Source organism: Salmo salar, chromosome ssa23, assembly GCF_905237065.1.
Source record: "Salmo salar chromosome ssa23, Ssal_v3.1, whole genome shotgun sequence".
Classification (NCBI taxonomy): Eukaryota; Metazoa; Chordata; class Actinopteri; order Salmoniformes; family Salmonidae; genus Salmo; species Salmo salar.
The window spans coordinates 22,357,341-22,380,102 of NC_059464.1; the positions used below are offsets into that span (position 1 = coordinate 22,357,341).

Here is a 22,762-nt window from a genome sequence, read left to right on the forward strand (position 1 = left end):
AATCGTGGCTTTGCAGGCTCTGGCTGAAACAAAGTAGCGCGTTTGGATAGTGGCTGGTTACAGTACTGTGAGACTCAGGCTCGTGCCCGCGTCGACCGAAAGCTTTGTTTTCTTTCCTCTGTTTAGCTAAACGGAGATTCCCGGTCGGAATATTATCGCTTTTTTACGAGAAAAATTGCATAAAAATGGATTTTAAACAGCGGTTGACATGCTTCGAAGTACGGTAATGGAATATTTAGAAATCTTTTGTCACGAATTGCGCCATGCTCGCGACCCTGATTTACCATTTCGGATAGTGTCTTGGAACGCACGAACAAAACGCCGCAATTTGGATATAACGATGGATTATTTTGGACCAAACCAACATTTGTTTTTGAAGTAGCAGTCCTGGGAGTGCATTCTGACGAAGACAACAAAGGTAATGAAACTTTTGTAATAGTAAATCGGAGTTTGATCAGGGCTAAACTTGGTCGGTGTCTAAATGGCTAGCCGTGATGGCTGGGCTATCTACTGAGAATATTGCAAAATGTGCTTTCACCGAACATATCGAGTGCTTAGAGGAGTTCTGTATCTATAATTCTTAAAATAATTATGTTTTTTTGTGAACGTTTATCGTGAGTAATTTAGTGAATTCGGGGGGTATGCTAGTTCTGAACGTCACATGCTAATGTAAAAAGCTGGTTTTTGATATAAATATGAACTTGATTGAACAAAACATGCATGTATTGTATGACATAATGTCCTAGGAGTGTCATCTGATGAAGATCATCAAAGGTTAGTGCTGCATTTAGCTGTGGTTTTGTTTTTTGTGACATTATATGCTAGCTTGAAAAATGGGTGTCTGATTATTTCTGGCTGGGTACTCTGCTGACATAATCTAATGTTTTGCTTTCGTTGTAAAGCCTTTTTGAAATCGGACAGTGTGGTTAGATTAACGAGAGTCTTGTCTTTAAAATGCTGTAAAATAGTCATATGTTTGAAAAATGGAAGTTTTCGGATTTTAGAGAAATTTGTATTTCGCGCCACGCCCATCATTGGATATTGGAGCAGGTGTTCCGCTAGCGGAACGTCTAGATGTAAGAGGTTAACACCCCAGCCACCCTACAATCTAAGCTTGATGCCCTCAATCTCACACAAATTATCAATGAACCTACCAGGTACCACCCCAAAGCCGTAAACACGGGCACCCTCAGATATCATCCTAACCAACTTGCCCTCTAAATACACCTCTGCTGTTTTCAACCAAGATCTCAGCGATCACTGCCTCATTGCCTGCATCCATAATGGGTCAGCGGTCAAATGACCTCCACTCATCACTGTCAAACGCTCACTGAAACACTTCTGCGAGCAGGCCTTTCTAATCGACCTGGCCCAGGTATCCTGGAAGGATATTGACCTCAACCCGTCAGTAGAGAATGCCTGGTTATTACATATTTTTTTTTAAATGCCTTCCTCACCATCTTAAATAAGCATGCCCCATTCAAGAAATTTAGAACCAGGAACAGATATAGCCCTTGGTTCTCTCCAGACCTGACTGCCCTTAACCAACACAAAAACATCCTGTGGTGTTCTGCATTAGCATCGAACAGCCCCCGTGAGATGCAACTTTTCAGGGAAGTTAGAAACCAATATACACAGGCAGTTAGAAAAGCCAAGGCTAGCTTTTTCAAGCAGAAATTTGCTTCCTGCAACACAAATTCAAAAAAGTTCTGGGACACTGTAAAGTCCATGGAGAATAAGAGCACCTCCTCCCAGCTACCCACTGCACTGAGGATAGGAAACTCTGTCACCACCGATAAATCCACTATAATTGAGAATTTCAATAAGCATTTTTCTACTGCTGGCCATGCTTTCCACCTGGCTACGCCTACCCAACAGCACCTCGCCCAAGCCTTCCCCATTTCTCCTTCTCCCAAATCCAGTCAGCTAATGTTCTGAAAGAGCTGCAAAATTTGGACCCCTACAAATCAGCCGGGCTAGACAATCTGGACCCTTTCTTTCTAAAATAATCTGCCTAAATTGTTGCAACCCCTATTACTAGCCTGTTCAACCTCTCTTTTCTGTTGTCTGAGATTCCCAAAGATTGGAAAGCAGCTGCGGTCATCCCCCTCTTCAAAGGGGGGACACTCTTGACCCAAACTGCTACAGACCTATATCTATCCTACCCTGCCTTTCTAAGGTCTTCAAAAGCCAAGTCAACAAAGAAATTACCGACCATATCGAATCCCACCGTACCTTCTCCGCTATGCAATCTGGTTTCAGAGCTGGTCATGGGTGCACCTCAGCCACGCTCAAGGTCCTAAACAATATCTTAACCGCCATCGAATAAGAAACAATACTGTGCAGCCGTATTCATTGACCTGGCCAAGGCTTTCGACTCTGTCAATCACCACATCGGCAGACTCAATAGCCTTGGTTTCTCAAATGATTGCCTCGCCTGGTTCACCAACTACTTCTCTGATAGAGTTCAGTGTGTCAAATCGGAGGGCCTGTTGTCCGGACCTCTGGCAGTCCCTATGGGGGGGCCACAGGGTTCTATTCTTGGGCCGACTCTCTGTATACATCAATGATGTCGCTCTTGCTGCTGGTGAGTCTCTGAACCACCTCTATGTAGACGACACCATTCTGTATACTTCTGGCCCTTCTTTGGACACTGTTAACAATCCTCCAGACGAGCTTCAATGCCATACAACTCTCCTTCCGTGGCCTCCAACTGCTCTTAAATACAAGTAAAAGTAAATGCATGCTCTTCAACCGATCGCTGCCTGCACCTGCCCGCCTGTCCAGCATCACTACTCTGGACGGTTCTGACTAAGAATATGTAGACAACTACAAATACCTAGGTGTCTGGTTAGAGTGTAAACTCTCCTTCCAGACTCACATCAAACATTTCCAATCCAAAGTTAAATCTAGAATTGGCTTCCTATTTCATAACAAAGCATCCTTCTCTCATGCTGCCAAACATACCCTTGTAAAACTGACCATCCTACCAATCCTCAACTTCGGCGATGTCATTTACAAAATAGCCTGCAATACCCTACACAATAAATTGGATGCCATCTATCACAGTGCCATCCGTTTTGTCACCAAAGCCCCATATACTACCCACCACTGCAACCTGTACGCTCTCGTTGGCTGGTCCTCGCTTCACACTCGTCGCCAAACCCACTGGTTCCAGGTCATCTACAAGACCCTGCTAGGTAAAGCCCCCCCTTAGCTCAGCTCGCTAGTCACCATAGCAGCACGCGCTGTAAATGACACCCCCAAAGCCAATTCCTCCTTCGGCTGCCTCTCCTTCCAGTTCTCTGCTGCCAATGACTAGAACGAACTACAAAAATCTCTGAAACTGGAAACACTTATCTCCCTTACTAGCTTTAAGCACCAGCTGTCAGAGCAGCTCACAGATTACTGCACATAGCCCATCTATAATTTAGCCCAAACAACTACGTCTTCCCCTATCGTATTTATTTATTTTGCCCCTTTGCACCCCATTATTTCTACTTGTACTTCGCCACCATGGCCTTTTTTTGCCTTTACCTCTCTTATCTCACCTCACTTGCTCACATTGTATATAGACTTATTTTTCTACTGTATTATTGACTGTATGTTTGTTTTATTCCATGTGTAACTATGTGTTGTTGTATGTATCGAACTGCTTTGCTTTATCTTGGCCAGGTCGCAGTTGTAAACTTGTTCTCAACTTGCTCAACTTGCCTACCTGGTTAAATAAAGGTTAAAAAAAAAAAAAAATTATCATTATGTCTTAACAGTAAGCAGCAACAGCCTCATTTTCAACTTAAGTATTAGAAATATAAACTGATCTTTCAACATAAAATGTCCAATGGTATTTTACTTAATCAGGTAAAAACCGCTGAATGGGATCAAACATTTATGCGATCGAGTTATTTTGATGATACCCAAATCACCAAAACGGTTTTGCCCTGCCCCTACTTGATTCTCTCTAGCTAGCTTGCAGCTGCTGTATGCTGGAGTTTAGTTAGACATCACGTTGTCACTGGACTATAAACAATTTAAAGTACTTTTTTTATTAGACAATATTTAAAGCACAAGATGGCCGTATCAGGTTCACGGGCGATTGCGAAATCTCAGCTTCCCTTAATGTACCTAGTTATAGCCAGCTTAGTTCGCGTAGCTAACGTTGGCTAGCTACATTTTAGTCAGTTATCAGACGCTCTTATCCAGAGCCCATTAATGAGCAATTAGGGTTAAGTGCCTTGCTCATCGACGGATTATTCACGTAGTGGGCTCAGGGATTCCAAACAGTGACCTTTCGGTTACTGGCCCAACGCTCTTAACCGCTAGGCTACCTATTGACTTCGTCTCCGGCCTAACAACACCGGTGCCAATATCAAACAAACACCGGCTTCTCGGGCATTATCACTAGCCACATTACATTATGCTAAGATGCATACAGATGTGCATTTCCCCAAGATAATGAATGCTAAGATCGTAATATCACCACAGTCACTCTGCAAACCGGCTTTATTAATAACTATTGCCAACACTAGTTAGTTGGTTAGCAAGTTTGCCCATGTAACGTTAGAGATTCGCGCATTCCCCATCCCCAAGCGCTAGCCTAGTTAGCTAACTACCTAGTTAGCTGTCTAGCAACAGCTACATTCTGAATCGGATGCTGGCTAGTGTGCACCCAACTTCAATACAGATGATGAAAGTATCTAGTGCTGTATTTACAACTCAACTAGCCGGGTGTCGAATGTATGCAGACCGAGATTGAGCTAACGTTAGCTAACTAAATTGAGTTATGCATGCCGCGGATTTTCCTTCTATATTTTGACAGCCAGGCATGAGCGGTGCGCGCTATGCAATATTGTAGGGCGAGCCCTGTCTGGCCACCTAGCCATCATCATCGCTAGATTTGATAGCGCTAACGACGTTAGCTAGCTTGTGTTCTAGCTTACGAAGCCAGCGAACTAACGTTACTATCCTTCTTCGCCCTTACCTCGCTCTCCACCACATCGTGGTATGCGGGAGGTGGGTCGAACCCTCCAGTCCCAGTCCGCCCGCTGGACTCCCCGTCTCCACTCGGGCCTGGGGCAGGTCCACTCTCCATCGGCTCATATCCATACCCAAGACCGGGGCTTTCGTTGGTCAGGAGCGCCACAGCCTCGTTGATGTCGTTCTTCGCCAGGCGTAGCGCCTTGCGTATCGCCACTGCATCTGGGAAACCCATGCAGAGGAGAGTTGTCATATGTTGCTCCTCTTCTGTCTCCATGGTTAAGTTTTGTGTCTCAGGCTAGCTACAAACGGGATGTAAAACAGCACAGCCCTGTAGCGGTGCATGGCGCCATGTTTACAATCACGCAGGCTGTCACGATGGTTCACTGGACACTTCCTGCGTAGAACGTCAGCACCCTGACCCACCCATATGAACCGAAGAGAGGACTGAGGATCCCCTTTATTTTACCCCAAAACATCTAACATGTGGCTGACTAGTTAGCTCTGCAAACACTAATATTATGTTTCACACTGATTCGAAGTGTTCATAATGCAACACGACTACAGGCAAAACAGCATGGACAGCTCGAGCTCACTACACTCGAACAACGATAAAACAATATAAATATAAAACTATCAATCAATATGAATAGGAAAAATATAAATGAATCGTGATATTTTTGTTTGTGTGGTGATGGTGAGTGGTGACAACCACACGACGTAGCACGCACCTGTCAAGTAAAAGGGTGTAGCTCGAATTCAGAAGAGGGGGAATAATTTATTTGTATAATTTTATTGAACCTTTTATTTAAAAAAATATTGAACCTTTATTTAACTAGTTAAGTCAGTTAAGAACAAATTCGTATTTACAATGACTGCCTACCAAAAGGCCTTCTGCGGGGACGGGGCTGGGATTAAACATTACAAAATGTAATAAAAATATAGGACAAAACACACATCATGACAAGCGAGACACCATAACACTATATACAGAGGGACCTAAGATAACAACATGGCATAGCTGCAACACATGAAAGCACAACATGACAATAGCGCAAAAGGCAAGAAGGTAGAGACGACAATAAATGTCACGTGAAGCTCTCCATCATGTGACTGGCGGAAAGGCAAAATGGCGGCCACGGGAGAGGAGGCTGCTGCGATGGATAGCATCTCCAGAGTACCCCCGGCCCATCCTACCGTCCTCAGCCTGGGAGGGAGCTCCGAACCCCGGGGAGAGCCTGGTGAGACTGCTGCTGACGGCCAGGTTATGCCCGCGGCGCCCAAGAAGCCTATCAGCAGCAGTGAGTGGCGCTTGCTAACTTCAAATTCCAGCTAACCGTAGCAGGTCGACAAACACAAATGGGTCAATGGAGACGCCCTGGCTGCAAGTTGATGCGGTATTTTAGTTATTGAGAGCAAGAAGATTAACAATTTGTTTGTTGTTTACTCTGGCCATCTTCTGATATGAGACTGGTGTTAGTACCTTAAGGGCTGGCTCTAGACTTTTGGGCCCTGCAATTCTACACGTTTTGCCATGATGCCATGTTAATTATACAGTAACTGAGTGAGAGTGACTCACAAAATCAATGGGGGTCCCATGGAGGTTAGTGCCCCTGGGTGGTATTTGGCCATGATAACTGACTAGACTAACATACCAATCTAAAAATTGTTAGCTGACATGGCTAATTGAGTGACTGACTGACAAAACAAGAGCGAAGCTGCTGATGTAACAACCACATGTTGAACTTGCACCTTGTGTATTCTAACTCTAAGCAGTAAGTTGAGACCCCAACTGAGTTAATATATACACTACATGACCAAATGTATGTCGACACCTGCTCGTTGAACATATCATTCCAAAATCATGGGCATTAATATGGAGTTGGTCCCCCCCTTTGCTGCTATAACAGCCTCCACTCTTCTGGGAAAGCTTTCCACTAGATGTTGGAACATTGCTGTGGAGACTAGCTTCCATTGAGCATGTGTTGCAACCCGAGGACAGACGATTTCTATGCGCTTCAGCACTCGGTCATCCCGTTCTTTGAGCTTGTGTGGCCTACCACTTCGTGGTTGAGCCATTGTTGCTCCTAGATGTTTTAACTTCACAGTGACAGAACTTACAGTTGACTAGGGCAGCTCTAGCAGAGCAGACACTTTATGAACTGACTGAAAGATGGCATCCTGAGCTCATCAGTATGGGCGATTTCACTGCCAATGTGTGTCTATGGAGATTGCGTGGCTGTGTGCTCGATTTTATAGACGTGTCGGCACAGATGTGGCTGAAATATGCGAATCTGCTAATTGGAAGGGGTGTCCACATACTTTTGTGTGTGTACGGTACCAGTCAAGTTTGGACACACCTACTCATTCAAGGTTTATTTTTACTATTTTCTACATTGTAGAATAATAGTGAAGACATCAAAACTATGAAATAACACACATGGAGTCATGTAGTAACCAAAAAAGTGTTAACCTCTGAGCTAGGCGGGACGAATTCGTCCCACCTACGCAACAGCCAGTTGAGTCCCGTGGCGCGATTTTCAAATACCTTAGAAATGCTATTACTTCAATTTCTCAAACATATGACTATTTTACACCATTTTAAAGACAAGACTCTCGTTAATCTAACCACACTGTCCGATTTCAAAAAGGCTTTACAACGAAAGCAAAACATTCGATTATGTCAGCAGAGTACCCAGCCAGAAATAATCAGACACCCATTTTTCAAGCTAGCATATAATGTCACAAAAACCCAGAAGACAGCTAAATGCAGCACTAACCTTTGATGATCTTCATCGGATGACACACCTAGGACATTGTTATACAATACATGCATGTTTTGTTCAATCAAGTTCATATTTATATCAAAAACCAGCTTTTTACATTAGCATGTGACGTTCAGAACTAGCATACCCCCCGCAAACTTCCGGGGAATTTACTAACAATTTACTAAATTACTCACGATAAACGTTCACAAAAAACATAACAATTATTTTAAGAATTATAGATGCAGAACTCCTTTGTGCAATCGCATGTCCGATTTTAAAATAGCTTTTCGGTGAAAGCACATTTTGCAATATTCTCAGTAGATAGCCCAGCCATCACGGCTAGCCATTTAGACACCCACCAAATTTAGCCCTGACCAAAGTCAGATTTACTATTACAAAAGTTTGATTACCTTTGTTGTCTTCGTCAGAATCCACTCCCAGGACTGCTACTTCAATAACAAATGTTGGTTTGGTCCAAAATAATCCATCGTTATATCCAAATAGCGGCGTTTTGTTCGTGCGTTCCAGACACTATCCGAAATGGTAAATCAGGGTTACGAGCATGGCGCAATTCGTGACAAAAAAAATCTAAATATTCCATTACCGTACTTCAAAGCATGTCAACTGCTGTTTAAAATCCATTTTTATGCAATTTTTCTCGTAAAAAAAGCGATAATATTCCGACCGGGAATCTCCGTTTAGGTAAACAGAGGAAAGAAAACAAAGCATTCGGTCGACGCGGGCACGCGCCTGAGTCTCACAGTACTGTAACCAGCCACTACCCAAACGCGGTACTTTTTTTCAGCCAGAGCCTGCAAAGCCACGATTCAGCTTTTTGCCGCCTTCTGAGAGCCCATGGCAGCCGTAGGAAGTGTCACGTAACAGCAGAGATCCTTTGTTTTGGATAGAGATGGCAAAGAAGGCCAAGAAATGGTCAGACAGGGTACTTCCTGTACAGAATCTTCTCAGGTTTTGACCTGCCATTTGAGTTCTGTTATACTCACAGACACCATTCAAACAGTTTTAGAAACTTTGGAGTGTTTTCTATCCAAAGCCAATAATTATATGCATATTCTAGTTACTGGGCAGGAGTAGTAACCAGATTAAATCAGGTACGTTTTTTATCCAGCCGTGTCAATACTGCCCCCTAGCCCTAACAGGTTAAACAAGTCAAAATATGTTTTAGAATCTTCAAAGTAGCCACCCTTTGCCTTGATGACAGCTTTGCACACTCTTGGCATTTTCTCAACCAGCTTCACCTGGAAGGAGTTCCCACATATGCTGAGCACTTGATGGCTGCTTTTCCTTCACTCTGCGGTCCAACTCATCTCAATTGGGTTAAGGTCAGGTGATTGTGGAGGCCAGGTCATCTGATGCAGTGCTCTCCTTCTTGGTCAAATAGCCCTTACACGGCCTGGAGGTGTGTTGGGTCATTGTCCTGTTGAAAACAAATGACAGTCCAACTAAGCACAAACCAGATGTGATGGCGTGTCACTGCAGAATGCTGTGATGGCGTGTCACTGCAGAATGCTGTGATGGCGTGTCACTGCAGAATGCTGTGATGGCGTGTCACTGCAGAATGCTGTGATGGCGTGTCACTGCAGAATGCTGTGATGGCGTGTCACTGCAGAATGCTGTGATGGCGTGTCACTGCAGCATGCTGTGATGGCGTGTCACTGCAGAATGCTGTGATGGCCATGCTGGTTAAATGTGCCTTGAATTCTAAATAAATCACAGACTGTGTCACCAGCAAAGCACCATCACACCTCCTCCTCCATGCTTCACTGTTGGAACCACACATGCAGAGATCATCCGTTCACCTACTCTGCGTCTCACAAAGACACAGCGGTTGGAACCAAAAATATAACATAGACTCATCAGACCAAAGGACAAATTTCCACTGGTCTAATGTCCATTGCTCCTGTTTCTTGGCCAAGCAAGTCTCTTCTTCTTATTGGTGTCCTTTAGTAGTGGTTTCTTTGCAGCAATTCAACCATGAAGGCCTCATACACGCAGTCTCCTCTGAACAATTGATGTTGAGATGTCTGTTACTTCAACTCTGACGCATTTATTTGGGCTGCAATTTCTGAGGTTGGTAACAAATTAACTTATCCTCTACAGCAGAGGTAACTCTGGGTGTCATGAGAGCCAGTTTCATCATGGCGCTTGATGGTTTTTGCGACTGCACTTGAAGAAACTTTCAAAGTTCTTGAAATGTTCAATATTGACTGACCTTCCTGTCTTAAAGAAATAATGGACTGTCGATTATCTTTGCTTATTTGAGCTGTTCTTGCCATAATATGGACGTGGTCTTGTACCAAATAAGATTATCTTCTGTATACCACCCCTACCTTGTCACAACACAACTGATTGGCTCAAACACATTAACCTCTATGGGCTGTCCCACCTACTCAACAGCCAGTGTAATCCCGTGGCGCGATATTCAAATACCTCAAAAATGCAAAAACATCAATTTTTCAAACATATGACTATTTTACACCATTTTAAAGACAAGGCTCTCGTTAATCTAACCACACTGTCCGATTTCAAAAAGGCTTTACAACGAAAGCAAAACATTAGATTATGTCAGCAGAGTACCCAGCCAGAAATAATCAGACACCCATTTTTCAAGCTAGCATATAATGTCACATAAACCCAAACCACAGCTAAATGCAGCACTAACCTTTGATGATCTTCATCAGATGACAACCCTAGGACTTTATGTTATACAATACATGCATGTTTTGTTCAATTAAGTTCATATTTATATCAAAAACCAGCTTTTTACATTAGCATGTGACTAGCATGTGACTAGCATTCCGACCGAACACTGCCGGTGAATTTACTAAATTACTCACGATAAACGTTCACAAAAAACATAAGAATTATTTTAAGAATTATAGATACAGAACTCCTCTATGCACTCTGTCCGATTTTTAAAATAGCTTTTCGGTGAAAGCACATTTTGCAATATTCTAAGTAGTTAGCCCGGCATCACAGGGCTAGCTATTTAGACACCCAGCAAGTTTAGCACTCACCAAAGTCAGATTTACTATAAGAAAAATGTTATTACCTTTGCTGTTCTTCGTCAGAATGCACTCCCAGGACTTCTACTTCAATAACAAATGTTGGTTTGGTCCCAAATAATCCATTGTTATATCCAAATAGCGGCGTTTTGTTAGTGCGTTCAAGACACTATCCGAAAGGGTAAATAAGGGTGACGAGCATGGCGCATTTCGTGACAAAAAAATGCTAAATATTCCATTACCGTACTTCGAAGCATGTCAACCGCTGTTTAAAATCAATTTTTATGCAATTTTTCTCGTAAAAAAGTGATAATATTCCGACCGGGAAATCGTTTTTTATTACAAAGAGAGTGAAAGTAAAAGCATGCTATCCCCTCATGCACGAGCCTCAGTCTAATGGCCCTCTGATAGAGCACTTGCCAAACCCGCTAATGTGTTTCAGCCTGGGGATGGAATTACATCGTTCAGCTTTTTCCCGCCTTCTGAGAGCCCATGGGAGCCGTAGGAAGTGTCACGTCATGCCAGAGATCCCCTGTATTTGTTAGAGATGATCAAGGAGGGCAAGAAATGGTCAGACAGGCCACTTCCTGTAAGGAATCTTCTCAGGTTTTGGCCTGCCAAATGAGTTCTGTTATACTCACAGACACCATTCAAACAGCTTTAGAAACTTTAGGGTGTTTTCTATCCAAAGCCAATAATTATATGCATATTCTAGTTACTGGGCAGGAGTAGTAACCAGATTAAAACGGGTACGTTTTTTATCCGGCCGTGCAAATACTGCCCCCTAGCCCCAACAGGTTAAGAAGGAAAGAAATTCCACAAATTCACTTTTAACTAGGTACACCTGTTAATTGAAATGCATTCCAGGTGACTACCTCATGAAGCTGGTTGAGAGAATGCCAAGAGTGTGCAAAGCTGTCATCAAGGCAAAGGGGGGCTACTTTGAAGAATCTCAAATATAAAATATATTTTGATTTGTTTAACACTTTTTTTTGTTACATGATTCCATGGTTCTTTAAAAGTAATTTCCTCACCATCTTAAATAAGCATGCCCCTTTCAAAAAATGTAGAACTAAGAACAAATATAGCCCTTGGTTCACTCCAGACCGGACTGCCCTCGACCAGCACAAAAACATCCTGTGGCGTACTGCACTAGCATTGAATTGTCCCTGCGATGTGCAACTTTTCAGGGAAGTCAGGAACCAATACACACAGGAAAGCAAAGACTAGCTTTTTCAAATGGAAATTTGCATCCTGTAGCTCTAACTCCAAAAAGTTCTGGGAAACTGTAAAGTCCATGGCGAATAAGAGCACATCCCAGCTGCCCACTGCACTGAGGCTAGGAAAGAAACACTGTCACAACCGATAAATCCACGATAATCGAGAATTTCAATAAGCATTTATCTACGGCTGGCCATGCTTTCCTCCTGGCTACCCCGGCCAACAGCTCCGCACCCCGCAGCTACTTGCCCAAGCCTCCCCAGCTTCTCCACCCAAATCCAGATAGTAGATGTTCTGAAAGAGCTGCAAAAACCTGGACCTGTACAAATCAGCTGGGCTAGACAATCTGGACCCTCTCTTTCTAAAATGATCTGCCGGCATTGTCGCAACCCCTAATACTAGTCTTCAACCTCTCGTTTCGCCCGAGATTCCTAAAGATTGGAAAGATGCCGCGGTTATCCCCCTCTTCAAAGGGGGTGACGGTCTAGACCCAAACTGTTAGACCTATATCCATCCTGCCCTGCCTTTCTAAAGTCTTCGAAAGCCACGTTAACAAACAGATCACTGACCATTTTCGAATCCCACCGTACCTTCTCCGCTGTGCAATCGGGTTTCCGAGCTGGTCAAGGGTGCACCTCAGCCACGCTCAAGGTACTAAACAATATCACAACCGCCATCGATAAAAGACTACTGTGCAGCTGTCTTCATTGACCTGGCCAAGGCTTTCGACTCTGTCAATCACCGCAGGGGCGGCAGTTAGCCTAGTGGTTAGAGCGTTGGACTAGTAACCGAAAGGCTGCAAGATCGAATCCCCGAGCTGACAACGTAAAAATATGTTCTGTCCCTGAACAAGGCAGTTAACCCACTGTTCCTAGGCCGTCATTGAAAATGAGAATTTGTTCTTAACTCACTTGCCTAGTGAAATAAAGGTTAAATAAAAAAAATCTTATCGGCAGACTCAACAGCCTTGGTTTCTCTAATGACTGTCTCGCCTGGTTCACTAACTACTTCTCAGATAGAGTTAAGTGTGTCAAATCGGAGGGCCTGTTGTCCGGACCTCTGGCAGTCTCTATGGGGGTACCACAGGGTTCAATTCTCTGGCCGACTCCTAGCTCTGTATATATCAATGGCCCTTCTGGCCCTTCTTCTGGCCCTTCTTTGGACACTGTTAATAAACCTCCAAACGAGCTTCAATGCCATACAACACTCCTTCCGTGGCCTCCAACTGCTCTTAAATGCTAGTAAAACTAAATGCATGCTCTTTAACTGATCGCTGCCCGCACCCGCCCGACTAGCATCACTACTCTGGACAGTTCTGACTTAGAATATGTGGACAACTACAAATACCTAGGTGTCTGGCTAGACTGTAAACTCTCCTTCCAAACTCATATTAAGCGTCTCCAATCCAAAATGAAATATAGAATTGTCTTCCTATTTTGCAACAAAGCCTCCTTCACTTACGCTGCAAAACATACCCTCGTAAAATGTACTATCCTACCAATCCTCGACTTCGGCAATGTCATTTACAAAATAGCCTCCAACACTCTACTCAGCAAACTGCATCCAGTTATCACAGTGCCATCTGGTTTGTCACCGAAGCCCCATATACTACCCACCACTGCGACATGTATGCTCTCGTCGGCTGGCCTTCGCTACATATTCGTCTGCTAGGTAAAGCTCCGCCTTAACGCAGCTCACTGGTCACCATAGCAACGTTCCAGCAGGTATTTCTCACTGGTCATCCCCAAAGCCAACACCCCCTTTGGCTGCCGTTCCTTCCAGTTCTCTGCTGCCAACGACTGGAACGATTTGCAAAAATTGCTGAAGTTGGAGACTTATACAGTTGAAGTCAGAAGTTTACAAACACCTCAGCAAAATACATTTAAACTCAGTTTTTCACAGTTCCTGACATTTTAATCTAAGTAAAAATTCCATGTCTTATGTCAGTTCGAATCACCACTTTATTTTAAGAATGTGAAATATCAGAAAAGTAGTAGAGAGAATGATTTATTTCAGCTTTTATTTATTTTATCACATTTCCACTGGGTCAGAAGTTTACATGCACTCAATTAGTATTTGGTAGCATTGCCTTTAAATTGTTTAACCTCTTGACGGTCGCCTAGGATAGGGGGCGCTACAGCGATTTTTGAAAAAATGTGTGCCCATTTTAAACGGCCTCCTACTCAAACTCAGAAGCTAGGATATGCATATAATTAATACTTGTGGATAGAAAACACCCTAAAGTTTCTAAAACTGTTTGAATGGTGTCTGTGAGTATAACAGAACTCATATGGCAGTCAAAACCCCGAGACCGATCGTAACAGGATGTGGAATTCTGAATTGCGGACTCAACTTCATCACTTTTCCTATAAATCACACCGTGAGCAATGGTTCATTGAGCACTTCCTATTGCTTCCACTAGATGTCCCCAGTCTTTACAAAGTGGTTTGAGTCTCCTACTGTGAAAACTGACAGAATGAGAGGCTGTGGAAAGTGTTCACATGAGGAGGGCCATCACCATTATGACGCCGGCCCCCCTGGCTACCCTCCCCTTTCGAAACGTTTAGAAAGACAATGCAATCGTCCCCCTTGAATCTTATTGGAGCTCTGGTTGAAAAAGGCCCTAAAGATTTATGTTATACAACGTTTGACATGTTTGAATTTTATTGAAAGAGGAGTCCCGCGGCCGACGGAACTTTTGGTGCAGCCTTCAGAACGCGCTAACAAGAACAAGCTATTGGGACGTAAAGGATTAACTTTTTCGAACGAAAATACATTTGTTGTGGACCTGAGATTCCTGGAAGTGCTTTCTGATGAAGATAATCAAAGGTAAGGGATTATTGACAATAGTATACAAGAGTAGATTTGATATGCGATTGTTCCAAGATGGCGCTGACCTGTAATGGTAGCCTATTTTTCTGAGTATCGCATCCCCTTTTATCACAAAGTGTGATTATCCAGTAAAGTTATTTTTAAATCTGGCATTGCAGGTGCTTTCAAGAGATGCTAATCTATAAATCTTAGAATGACAATATTACATTTTAAAAATGTTTTTCGAATAGTAATTTAGTAAATTGTAGCGCTGTTTCACCTGACGCATTTGAGGGAAAATAGTTAGTCAACGTTACGCGCCGATGTAAAATGCTGTTTTTATATATAAATATGAACTTTATCGAACAAAAGAATGCATGTATTGTGTAACATGATGTCCTAGGAGTGTCATCTGATGAAGATTGTCAAAGGTTAGTGCTGCATTTAGCTGTTTTTTTGGTTATTTGTGATGCATGTGGTTGGTCGGAAAATGGCTATGTGGCTACTTTTACGATATACTCCTAACATAATTGAATGTTTTGCTTTTGCTGTAAAGCCTTTTTGAAATCGGACAACGTGGTACGATTCAGGAGAGGTGTATCTATAAAACGATATAACATAGTCCTATATTTGAAAAAATAATAATATAAAATTTTGTTATGCTAATGGTGATAGGATTTTTCGCTGGATGAGCCCGACCAGGGGTTAACTTGGGTCAAACGTTTTGGGTAGCCTTCCACAAGCTTCCCACAATAAGTTGGGTGAATTTTGGCCCATTTCTCCTGACAGAGCTGGTGTAACTGAGTCAGGTTTGTAGGCCTCCTTGCTCGCACACACTTTTTCAGTTCTGCCCACAAATTTTCTATAGGATTGAGGTCAGGGCTTTATGATGGCCACTCCAATACCTTGACTTTGTTTTTCTTAAGCCATTTTGCCACAACTTTGGAAGTATGCTTGGAGTCATTGTCCATTTGGAAGGCCCATTTGCGTCCAAGCTTTGACATTCTGACTGATGTCTTGATGTTGCTTCAATATATCCACATAATTTTCTTTCCTCATGACGCCATCTATTTTGTAAAGTGCACCAGTCCCTCCTGCAGCAAAGCACCCCCACAACATGATGCTGCCACCCCCGTGCTTCACGGTTGAGATGGTGTTCTTCGGCTTGCAGGCATCCCCCTTTTTCCTCCAAACATAACGATGGTCATTACGGCCAAACAGTTCTATTTTTGTTTCATCAGACTAGAGGACATTTCTACAAAAATTACCGTCTTTGTCCCCATGTGCAGTTGCAAACCGTAGTCTGGCTTTTTTATGGCGGTTTTGGAGCAGTGGCTTCTTCTTTACTGAGCGGCCTTTCAGGTTATGTCAATATAGGACTCGTTTTACTGTGGATATAGATCCTTTTGTACCTGTTTCTTCCAGCATCTTCACAAGGTCCTTTGCCTTTGTTCTGGGACTGCGTTGCAATTTTCGCACCAAAGTACATTCATCTTTAGGAGACAGAATGCGTCTCCTTCCTGAGCGGTATGACTTCTGCGTGGTTCCATGGTGTTTATAATTGCGTACCATTGTTTGTATAGATGAACATGGTACCTTCAGGCGTTTGGAAATTGCTCCCAAGGATGAACTAGACTTGTGAAGGTCTACAATTTATTTTCTGATGTCTTTGCTGATTTCTTTTGATTTTTCCATGATGTAAAGTGAAGAGGACCTGAGTTTGTAGGTAGGCCTTGAAATACATCCACAGGTACACCTCCAATTGACTCAAATGATGTCAGTTAGCCTTTCAGAAGCTTCTAAAGCCATGACACAATTTTCTGGTATTTTCCAAGCTGTTTAAAGGCAGTCAACTTAGTGTATGTAAACTTCTGACCCACTGGAATTGTGATACAGTGAATTATAAGTGAAGTCTGTCTGTAAACAATTGTTGGAAAAATTACTTGTCATGCACGAAGTAGATGTCCTAACCGACTTGCCAAAACTATAGTTTGTTAATTAACAAGAAATTTGTGGAGTGGTTGAAAATTAGATTTAATGACGCCAACCTAAGTGTATGAAACAGTTGAAGTCAGAAGTTATCTCCCTCACTAACTTTAAGCATCAGCTATCTGAGCAGCTTACCGATCTCTGCAGCTGTACACAGCCCATCTGTAAATAGCCCATCCAACTACCTACCTCATCCCCATATTGTTTTTATTTACTTTTTTTGCTCTTTTGCACACCAGTATTTCTACTTCAGTCAATCAAATGTATTTATTAAGCCCTTCTTTCGTCAGCTGATGTAACAAAGTGCTGTACAGAAACCCAGCCTAAAACCCCAAACCGCAAGCAATGCAGGTGTAGAAGCACGGTGGCTTGGAAAAACTCCCTAGAAAGGCCAGAACCTAGGAAGAAACCTAGAGAGGAACCTGGCTATGAGGGGTGACCCAGTTCTCTTCTGGCTGTGCCGGGTTCGATTATAACAGAACATGGCTAAGATATTCATAGATGGCCAGCAGGGTCAAATAATCGAAGGTGCAACAGGTCAGCACCTCAGCAGTAAATGACAGTTGGCTTTTCATAGCCGATCATTGAGAGTATCTCTACCGCTCCTGCTGTCTCTAGAGAGTTGAAAACAGCTGGTCTTGAACAGGTACCACGTCCGATGAACAGATCAGGGTTCCATAGCTGCAGGCAGAACAGTTGAAACTGGAACAGCAGCACGGCCAGGTGGACTGGGGACAGCAAGGAGTCATCAGGCCAGGTAGTCCTGAGGCATGGTCCTAGGGCTCAGGTCGTTCGGCAGAGAGAGAATTAGAGAGAGCATACTTAAATTCACACAGGACACCGGATAAGACAGGAGCAATATAACAGACTGACCCTAGCCCCACAACACATAAACTACTGCAGCATAAATACTGGAGGCTGAAACAGGAGGGGTCGGGAGACACAGGACAGGGCCAAACAGGCAGTATATAACCCCACCCACTTTGCCAAAGCACAGCCCCCACACCACTAGAGGGATACCTTCAACCACCAACGTATCATCCTGAGACAAGGCAGAGTATAGCCCACAAAGATCTCCACCACGGCACAACCCAAGGGGGGGGTCGCCAACCCAGATACTTGCACATCATCATCTGCACATTTATCACTCGTGTTAATTTGCTAAATTGTAAATACTTGCTACTATGGCCTTTTTATAGCCTTACCTCCTTACTCCATTTGCATACACTGTATATATATTTTTCTATTGTGTTATTGACTGTACTTTTGTTTATCCCATGTGTAACTCTGTTTTTTGTCGCACTGCTTTGCTTTATCTTGGCAGTTGTAAATGAGAACTTGTTCTCAACTGGCCTACCAGGTTAAATAAAGGTGAAATAAAGTGTTATTTCATAGTTTTGATGTCTTCACTATTATTCTACAACGTAGAAAAATACTACAAATAAAGAAAAACCTTTGAGTAGGTGTGTCCAAACTTTTGACTTGTGTGTGTGTATGCACGCACACACTCTTTTGGTCATGTATGTATGTATGTATGTATGTATGTATGCATGTATGTGGACACCTGCTCGTCGAACATCACATTCCAAAATCATGGGCATTAATATGGAGTTGGTCCCCCCCCACTAGATGTTGAAACATTGCTTTTGGGACTTGCTTCCATTCAGCCACAAACGCATTAGTGAGGTCTGGCACTGATGTTGGGCGATTAGGACTGGCTCGTAGTCAGCGTTCCAATTCAGCCCAAAGGGGTTGAGGTCAGGGCTCTGTGCAAGCCAGTCAAGTTCTTTGACACCGATCTCGACAAACCAGTTCTGTATAGATCTTGCTTTGTGCACGGGGGGCACTGTCATGCATAAACAGGAAAGGGCCTTCCCCAACCTGTTGCCACAAAGTTGGCAGCACAGAATTGTCTAGAATGTCATTGTATACTGTTGTTAAGATTTCCCTTCACTGGAACTAAGGGGCCTAACCCGAAATATGAAAAACAGCCCCAGACCATTATTCCTCTAACACCAAACTTTACAGTTGACACTGCATTGGGGCAGGTAGCGTTCTCCTGGCATCCGCCAAACCCAGATTCATCTGTCTGACTGCCAGATGGTGAATTGTTGTTCATCACTCCAGAGAATGTTTCCACTGCTCCAGAGTCCAATAGCGGTGAGCTTGACATCACTCCAGACGTCTCTTGGCATTGCGTGTCTTAGGCTTGTTTGCGGCTGCTCGGCCATGGAAACCCATTTCATGAAGCTCCCGATGAACAGTTCTTGTGCTGATGTTGCTTCCAGAAACCGTTTGGAACTCTGTAGTGAATGTTGCAACTGAGGACAGACTATTTTTACGTGCTTCAGCCCTCGGCGGTCCCGTTCTGTGTGCTTGTGGGGCCTACCACTTCACGGCTGAGCCGTTGTTGCTCCTAGACATTTCCACTTCACAATAACAACACTTAAAGTTGACCAGGGCAGAAATGTGACAAAATTACTTGGTGTAAAGTTAGCATCCTATGACGGTGCCACGTTGAAAGTCACTGAGCTCTTCAGTGAGGCCATTCTACTGCCAATGTTTGTCTATGGAGATTACATGGCTGTGTTTTTTATAAACCTGGCAGCAATGGGTGTGGCTGAAATAGGGATGTCCACATACTTTTTTTCTATATATTTATGAGTATATACTGAACAAAAATATAAACGCAACATGCAACAATTTCAAAGAGTTTAAAGAGTTACAGTTCATATAAGTAAATCAGTCAATTGAAATAAATGAATTATGCCCTAATCTATGGATTTGACATGACTGGGCAGGGGGGCAGCCCTGGGTGGGCATAGGCTCACCCACTGCGGAGCCAGGCCCAGCCAATCAGAATGAGTTTTCCCAACAAGAGCTTTATTACAGACATAAATACTCCTCAGTTTCATCAGGTGTCCTGCTGGTTGGTCTCAGATTATCCCGCAGGTAAAGAAGCCGGATGTGGAGGTCCTGGGCAGGCCACATGGTCTGCAGTTGTGAGGCCGGTTGGATGTACTGCCAAATTTTCTAAAATGACGTTGGAGGCAGCTTATGGTAGAGAAATAAACATTCAATTATCTGGCAACAGCTCTGGTGGAAATTCCTGCAGTCAGCATGCCAATTACACGCTCCCTCAACTTGAGACATCTGTGGCATTGTGTTGTATGACAAAACTGCCCATTTTAGAGTGGTCTTACTGTATATTGTCCCCAGCACAGGGTGCACCTGTGTAATGATCATGCTGTTTAATTAGCTTCTTGATATGCCACACCTGTCAGGTGGACGAATTCTGGGCAAAGGAAAAATGCTCACCAACAGGGATGTAAACAAATTTATGCACAAAATTTGAGAGTTATTAAGCAACTGCTTATGCCTGGAGTCGGCCATGAGTACTTTTATTACATTAGAATGCAGTAGCTAAGCCGACTATCACAGCATCATGCCAAGGGACTGGCAAATTGGTCCTGCATCTGAGGTAGGAGCCAGCTGAATCCTCCAGACTACGGATGATGGGATGTTTCTACAACATGTCAATGTTGTGTAACTGCTGTGTGTGTAGGTGACGGTGGGGTGGAGACTGCAGAGGAGGCTGTAGAACCAGACATCAATGAGCTCTGTACAGACATGTTCGATAAGATGGCGGTCTTCCTACAAGGAGAACTCACAGGTGTGCCTGTCTATCGGTCTGTATTCCTGCACGTCTGTCTCCCCTGCCTGTCTCTGACTGTCTTCTGTCTCTCCCTCTACATTGTCTATACAGTTGCATACTAGTATATGCTGAGTGTACAAAACATTAAGAACACCTTCCAAATATTGAGTTTTATTACACTCAGTGAATACTGTCATGTCTTCAGCATAACAACAATGTCATAATCTCCTGTTGTGGAGAAAGTTTCATGCTCCCCCGTTTCCCTCTTCACCCAGGCACCTGTGAGGACTACCGTCTGCTGGAGAATATGAACAAGCTGACCAGTCTGAAGTACATGGAGATGAAAGACATCAGCATTAATATCAGCAGGAACCTGCAGGACCTCAACCTCAAGTGTATGTTTATTAGCCTTTCAAACGTGAGGGGGACGCTTGCGACCCTTTATGAAAATGTTTTTTTTAACCTTAATTTAGCTGAAAAATATATTGTTTTGTGTGTTACAGATGCCAGCCTCCAGCCCTATCTAGACCAGATAAACCAGATTGAGGAACAAGTGTCGTCTCTGGAGCAGGCTGCTTATAAACTGGACACCTACTCCAAGAAGCTTGGTAAGACAGAAACACACACACAGAGACAGAGTAGCATGCCTGTGGAAACATATCTTAGCTTCATATTGCAAGTCTATATTTATACCAGGGCTGTAAGTGGAAAAGGGCCTACTGAGTTCCAGTGTGTAACCTTAACCCTCACCAGACTGACTGGGGGAGAGAAGTGGTAGATAGAAATAAATATCTGTTAGCTCGGTCACTAGGGCTTCTCTATTAGAATCTGCTAGCAGTCTCTATGGCAGATGTGCTAAGAATAGCCGTGCTGCAGTGTTCAGCTCAACATTAAAGCCCCATGCAGTGTTTATGTATTTTTTTTAATCATCACTGTATGTCTATTAAATCACTGTTTATTTAAATGACTCCTAAATATATATTTGTATCATTTATTACCCTGTTCCTCTTTTGGCCATTGAAATGCTCAGTCTGATCATGTGGGCGTTAGGAAAGAAGTTTGAAGATATTCACATACACAGCCCTGATAGGATGATCTAGAGTCCACCCGCTTACCCTGATGAACGGTTATTGGTCTTTTATAATCAGATCAGATTGTGACGTCATGATCTGGGCCGAAAACTCCATCCCACCTGAACAGGCTGTGTTATTTCGACCTCATAGTGTCATATTAAAAATGCACTGGCCCTTTAATGTTAGGAACAGCCTTATGGTGCCCTCTGCTGTTTAAGTTCACCTCTATAGCCTGAGCTCCAACAGCAGAGAGCGCTAGCACACTGTCCCAAATGAACAGCTACAAATTCACTTCCCTTGGACACTACTCCTAAGTGTGTGTGAGACTAACTAACCTTCCTGCACAGTCAGTCAATCTGTCTGTCTCTCTGCAGAGGCCAAGTTCAAGAAACTGGAGAAGCGATGATGAGTAAATATGGAAGAAGAATATAAGGAAAGGAGGAAGAGGGGTTGATGGAGGGGGGTACTGGTCGTCTTTCTCCCCGTCTGTTAACCCATTTGATCTGAGGAAGCAAGACCCACATCTTTACAACACCAGCCTTTATATAGAGAGGTATGAGGTAGCCTGGGGTTGGAGGGATATCCCAGATGTTAGACCTAGTATTATCATTTTTGTTGGATCATTAAAGTTGCTTGTAGATGGGGCTTTAGGTAGTCTGAGTCCATATTCCTGTTAGCAACATTCCAGGCCGCTCTGTCGTCCTGTCGCTATGGCAATTTACTTCCTGGATTTAGTGAATTGACCCCTACCTTGGTGCACACTACCCTAGAATCACCAACCTCCTAACCTTGAAGTTACACCGGTAAGAAGATGACAACCAAATTCACTTTTCTATTGATGGACTTTAGCTTCTTTAAATGTTTTCCTCTGCTGGCATCATGAACTGAATTCAAACTTTTTTTATAATCTTTATAATACTTTTTTGCTTGTGTATACTAATGTCCCTTAAAAGCATTGCCATACATGTTTGATTGCAGCATGTGTAAAATGTATCTTCTAAAAACATTAACTAATAATAAATCTGTGAAGGAAACTGATGTTGTCATTTGGCCAGCAGATGGAAGCGGTACTCCATGTTCATAATGAAGTGTAGGCTGTGTATGTGAGACTAGGGTGTGATCTCCCAGACTACATTGTTGATTCACATTTCCACTGAAACATTCTCCCAGACCCCCTCTGCACCCTAACTAACCACAAACCCTCTCATATCCAGAGCAACTTACAGGAGCAATTAGGGTTAA

At 43.3% G+C, this 22,762-nt stretch overlaps 2 protein-coding genes across 5 annotated transcripts in view; one reads left to right on the forward strand and one right to left on the reverse strand.

Annotated features, from left to right (window-relative positions):
- usp24 (ubiquitin specific peptidase 24) overlaps positions 1–5,375 on the reverse strand; it is a 55,700-nt gene extending 50,325 nt beyond the window's left edge. For all 4 annotated transcript variants that reach the window (XM_014169245.2, XM_014169244.2, XM_014169243.2 and 1 more), the window contains exon 1: positions 4,982–5,375. In XM_014169245.2, coding sequence (XP_014024720.1) covers positions 4,982–5,254 — 273 coding nt within the window. In that variant the 5' untranslated portion in view covers positions 5,255–5,375. The remainder of the gene's footprint in view (positions 1–4,981) is intronic.
- A 719-nt stretch (positions 5,376–6,094) lies between these two features.
- Positions 6,095–22,551, forward strand: bloc1s2 (biogenesis of lysosomal organelles complex-1, subunit 2). The gene is given in 5 exon segments (NM_001140822.1): positions 6,095–6,278; positions 20,358–20,465; positions 20,723–20,842; positions 20,951–21,055; positions 21,895–22,551. Coding segments are annotated over 5 exon segments (537 nt in total). The 5' UTR covers positions 6,095–6,106; the 3' UTR covers positions 21,927–22,551.
- The last annotated feature ends 211 nt before the right edge of the window (positions 22,552–22,762 follow it).